Source organism: Corythoichthys intestinalis, chromosome 9 (assembly GCF_030265065.1).
Source record: "Corythoichthys intestinalis isolate RoL2023-P3 chromosome 9, ASM3026506v1, whole genome shotgun sequence".
NCBI lineage: Eukaryota > Metazoa > Chordata > Actinopteri > Syngnathiformes > Syngnathidae > Corythoichthys > Corythoichthys intestinalis.
Genome location: NC_080403.1, coordinates 20,816,526 through 20,821,756, shown reverse-complemented (window position 1 = coordinate 20,821,756; position 5,231 = coordinate 20,816,526). Strand labels below are relative to the sequence as shown.

General features: G+C 38.5%; 1 protein-coding gene across 3 annotated transcripts; it reads right to left on the bottom strand.

Annotated features, from left to right (window-relative positions):
- Window positions 1-799: 799 nt before the first annotated feature.
- On the bottom strand, window positions 800-5,187 carry LOC130922028 (tumor necrosis factor receptor superfamily member 9-like). Of its 3 annotated transcripts, none has more exons than XM_057846504.1 (9): window positions 5,053-5,187; window positions 4,802-4,936; window positions 4,547-4,684; window positions 3,884-3,968; window positions 3,738-3,808; window positions 3,462-3,605; window positions 1,261-2,765; window positions 1,120-1,175; window positions 800-1,024 (listed from the first exon to the last, which is right to left on the bottom strand). In XM_057846504.1, the coding sequence occupies exons 1-7, from the start codon at window positions 5,183-5,185 to the stop codon at window positions 2,629-2,631; spliced, it is 843 nt and encodes a 280-aa protein (XP_057702487.1). In that variant the 5' UTR covers window positions 5,186-5,187; the 3' UTR covers window positions 800-1,024; window positions 1,120-1,175; window positions 1,261-2,628. The 3 variants fall into 3 exon arrangements, with proteins under 3 accessions (XP_057702487.1, XP_057702488.1, XP_057702489.1); XM_057846505.1 differs by having other exon boundaries at window positions 1,146-1,175; XM_057846506.1 differs by having other exon boundaries at window positions 3,462-3,578.
- Window positions 5,188-5,231: the final 44 nt, after the last annotated feature.

Here is a 5,231-nt window from a genome sequence, read left to right as displayed (position 1 = left end):
AATGTTGTGGGAGCAATAGACGGTAGCCACATTAGGATCAAGCCACCAGCACGGCACCGAATTGACTATCTTAACTAAAAAGGTTAGGATCAAGCCACCAGCACGGCACTGAATTGACTATCTTAACTAAAAAGGTTATTATTCAATCAACATGCACGCAATATATAATTCCACTGGAATATTCCTGGACATCTTCGTGGGTTACCCGGGATCAGTTCATGACTCGAGGGTCATGAAAAACAGCACCTGATACAAGGCGAGGCGGTACCCTCCATCAGGCTACATTCTCCTTGGGGATGGTGGCTACCCATGTCTGGAAACACCCATCTGCCTTATGACTCCGTATAAGGAACCTGTCAATGGGCCAATACAGGGGCGCTACAACTACCATCATGCCAAGGGCCGCAGTATAATTGAGCGAGCCTTTGGTGTAATGAAGACTAGGTGGCGGTGTACCCTTTTCAAAGCACTGGAGATGAGGCCAGTGTTTGCTCCTCAGGTCATTGCATCCTGTGCGTTTCTCCACAAAGTGTGTCTGGACAATGGGGACCTACTTGAGCCAGATGAGGATGTGGCACAGGACATCCTGGATCCCCAACCTCCCGGAGACTCCCTAGCAGTTAATGAGGGGCCTGTAAATACAACACGGGACAGATTGGCAGCCCAGGTGTCACAGTATTGATGTGCAATGTATGTAGTTTTTGATTTTTTTTTTTTTTAATGCACGCTTTTTCTCCCATTTTCCATAATGCATCACAGTTTTTATTTTGTAAAATAAATCTCAAACCAATATCCGTTCTAGTCGTTCATATGACGTTGATGTGATAATCATGCTCACAAACTGTTATTCCTTTCTTTTATTAGCAGCTTCTTTTCAGAAATAGTGCACATAGTGCAAATTACAGTATGCATATCACCAGATTTAAAAAAATGAACAATAAAACAATCAACACACAACAATGAAGAGATAGTGGGGTGACTGGAGCAGGAACAGCACATGGCACATTCTCGGCTCAGCGATGTTCTGGGGGGAAAAGACACAACATAACATTATAGCCTGCACTTTAATCCATTGCAAAAAAAGGTGTTACAGAATGAGGACGTGGTAGCTGTGTGTACCATAGGTGCATGGCGCATCAACCTACACATTTTGTCCACCATGTGATCAAACAGAGCTGAAAAGCGGTCACACAATACTTCAGTTACCACAACTTAAAACGGTTAAAACAGTTAAATTAGGGCAAAAACAGAGCTACTTACATATGTGTACTTCTTTTCTTGCTTCCGCCATTTTGGAAATGATTTGCGTTGTACTCTGGGTAATCGCTTTGCACCCTGGGAAATTTCGTGTAACCCTGTTTTGAGGGGTGCAAAGCCCTCCCCCTTACCCCTACCCCTGCACATTAGCGTGATTTGGGACAGCCCTACCTACCCCTCCACGTGAATGCGCAAAACAGAGGGGAAGGTGTAAGGGGGAGGGTCAAGGGGTGAAATGGGATTACTGTACGTTGATAAACATATATCGAGACAATGTGCATTCTACTTTGATGATGGAAGGCTCGCCTTATGCTCCACCTTTTTTTTTTTTTTTTTTTTTAAATAATTTTATAAATTGTGATTTATTGACCTGTTTTGCATATGCACCTATCGTTTTAAATAAAACTAGAAATTTACTACAAAATAATAAAAATAAATAAATAAAATAAAAATAAAAAGTTTTATTGCGATCAATACATGTGTGATGATCTTATAATACCATAACCTGAACACATGAACAATTCCTTGTAGTATTTCCTTATAACAACAAAATCTGTGTCAGCCCTTCATCATTCGGCAACTAATATTATTTGTAATTTTGCCTCATTTTGGTCACTCATGTGGCCAGTATATCAATCTACACCCTATGTTAACACAGGCTGCACAGAATGTTAGAATCTTGTCCACGAACGATCAACAAAGTGATAAGAACAAACGCACAACACAGAAAGTCCTGGAGCTTCTACGTCGTGCTGAATCCTTTCATGGAGATTCCGTGCGTTCCTCTGGTTTGATTTTGCAGTTTTAACTTTGTCTACACACTGCTTACATCAACCACACGTCATGTTGTTCTGTCTAAACCAGAAGCCCGTATCAGAAAACGTCAAAGATGGCGCCGCCCATGTTTCACTCAGGAAACCTGTCTATAATAATCCTCAGTGTGCTGGTGCCTACTCTAGTTGACTTTAAGCAAAGGCAAGGCCCAGCCTTTCTACTGAAGTCTTTAGGCCTCATACAGACAATTATATATTCACAATTACATTCTCATCTTGGTTCAGTTGAGAGTTTTTATTTGTTCTTCCATGACTGTTACAATGACACCCACTAAAAATGAAAGACTGAGTAATTATACAAGTTGCAACAGCAAGAAGTGGATGTATAATGTTAATTAAATTATGGTTTTCTTGTTATTAAAACATTTTCCCAGAAAAGAAAAGTGAGGTATAAAATCACATGAAGTAAATACAAATAAACAATAACTGCACAAAATATTTACATGATTTGTGTCACACCAATCTAGGATTTGAGTTATTATACTGTATTTGTGTTGTTCCCAATCCAGTCCAAGTAAATGCATTGCTTTAGTCATCTCTATGACAAGGTGGTGACTATTTCCTGGAGATGTGTTTTGTTGGAATCGGTTTGGATGATGAGCTGGTGGAATCCACTCTCCTCCTTGGACATGTGTGTGTCATTTAGGCTCAATGGTGTGACAACAACGGTTTTATCTGAAGCACACATAAACAACAGAAACGTTTTTTTTTTTTAAAAAAAAGTTGATATTCGCTATTGTAGTAAGCAGGGACACACATCTAAGTGGCCCAGGCAAGATGCCCGATGGTCTTCACAACTCAATGTTAATATGACGCCACCTTGATCAAGCTGGGATACACAAAATGAGTTAGCCTGCTAACATTTTTGAAAGTAGCTTAGATATTAACAATTGATGATGATGTTAACTCTTTGTAGACAGTGGACATATGCCATCTTGTTAAAATGGCACATGTATGCTAGCTTTTGGTGCAAAGTAGTAACTACATGAGGCACCATAAATAAAGCTCTAGCTTGGTAAAGTCAGCAATGTTGCTTGTCGCAAATTTGTGGCTTTGGCACTTAAAGAGTTAAAATTTGTAAGGATGTTTGAAAGTGTAAAGAACGTTAAAGATGTTAACAACTAAAAGGATGTTAAAAATCGGTGATGTTAAAAAATGTGTAAGTATGATAAAAACCCATTGAGATGTTAAAAATTGATTAAGATGTTCAGTTCTGATGTTAAGAGAATGTCAGAAATTACTGAAGATGAAAATTATTACATTGTTACGCAATGTTTGAACCAAGTCAAGACTTGTATAAACAAATGATACATTGGGCTACATGGTCTCGCAATGTAATTTAGATACTAGTTACCGTAACCATAAACTTACCTGCTCTACGTTTCTTCGCTACTTTGACACATTTATGAGTCAGGATCACGAGAAGAAGGAGAGCCAGTACAGCACATCCGACGCAATAGGTCACACAAACTGCATTTTTGTCAGTGTCTGGTGACAAATCAAGCCATTGTTTAGCTGAAAGTGCATTTTTTATATGAGCATCACAATGTACAATAATAGGAGATTAAATCAAATACATTTTAGCATTTTTCAGAAACTACCCCAAAAGTAATCCAAGATTTAGACTGATTTTGAAGTTCTACATACCGTTTCTATGGCAGCTTGCATCATGTGTTCTGTTTCCTCGAAATTGCTTCGCAAGATCTTCCTTGTTGCATCTGTTTATAAGGAGACATAGTTCTTACTGAAATCCGGCCATGAATGTTGTATCAATTTGTGATAGATTTTCTTACTGTATCCGCTTTCTGCAGATATTCATTTCATCCAAATATTCATGATCAGGACATGCTGGCTGGCAGTTGTACTGCGGTATTAGCCCTGCAAGATTATGTTGATTAGCACTGTTGGTTAGATATGAATTGTTGTGTTTTACAGTGAAAACCTGCTACACCATGTTTCACTTTCATGCAACTGCCAATGCAACAGTCATTTTTTTAGGTAAGAATTACCATCAATTTGAGGCTAATTATAGTAGGCTTGTATAGTAATTTTTCATTATACTAGTATGTTAGCATTATACTCGCAGACTTTTATTCAATGGTATTTTGGTGGAATTAAATATATTTACTTCTCTTTAAACCTGTTTCAGTATTACACTAAACATTGACTGAGGTGAGAAATAAAAACCTTAAAGATCGCACTCTATCCCATTTCTGTATAAGAAATATTTTCCCCAAAACTGAGTCATAAGATTCTATTACTGGACAGCTAAAGTGGGTGGGAAAAGGTGTGTGATATACTATAAAGGGGGTTTAAGTCAATTTAAGTGTGTTTTAATGAGTCTTGGTTGATTTGAAGAACGTAGAAGGGTTAGGGTAGAAATGGGGGTCATTGTGTGAAAATAGCCTTCACTATGTGAATGAATTTCTTTTAAGCTTAAAAAAATTCTGTCTTACCATCACCTGTCTTCACCACCTTCTCACCAGCAGCACACGGATTTTCCATGCATTGTGAGCACGCATCATCGAAACACAGGAAACCAGGGCGACAAGAACACTTTGCATTTGTGGTTGGAGAACATTTCTTTTCACGTTCTAGTGAAAGATAAAAATTCCAACCACCACTTCCTTTGAATCATATCTTGTCAAATGCATCGCTTTATTTTACTTTATTTCCTTATTAATTGTTGTCCTTTCTCGACAAGCTTTTACCTTGGTAAGCCCCTTGACACGCCTGACATTCCTCACATCTGTCAAAAGCATTATGTTGTCCAGAGAACGAGTTGTCAGGACAAGGTTGGCAGACAGTTTCAGTTGTTTCTGTACAGAACTCCTTTAGATATTCGCCTTTAAATCAGAAATTGATTAAATCAGACTATGTGTTCACCTTGAAGACAAAAGTTGATCTGGCAAATACATTGTATGTTTCAAGTTGTGTTTGAACTTTGAACAGAAAATCTTACCTGGAGGACACAGTTCACAGCATTTCCCGTTCATAAGAGTCTTCTGTGGAGGACAGCCCATGCCTGTGGTGTATTCAAACATCCAAATGTACAAAGCATAAAGAGTTGTTAAAAAGGGGTGAGGGGACACCATTATGGACAATGCTCTACTTACGAGTATAGCTTTTATGATCGCTGTA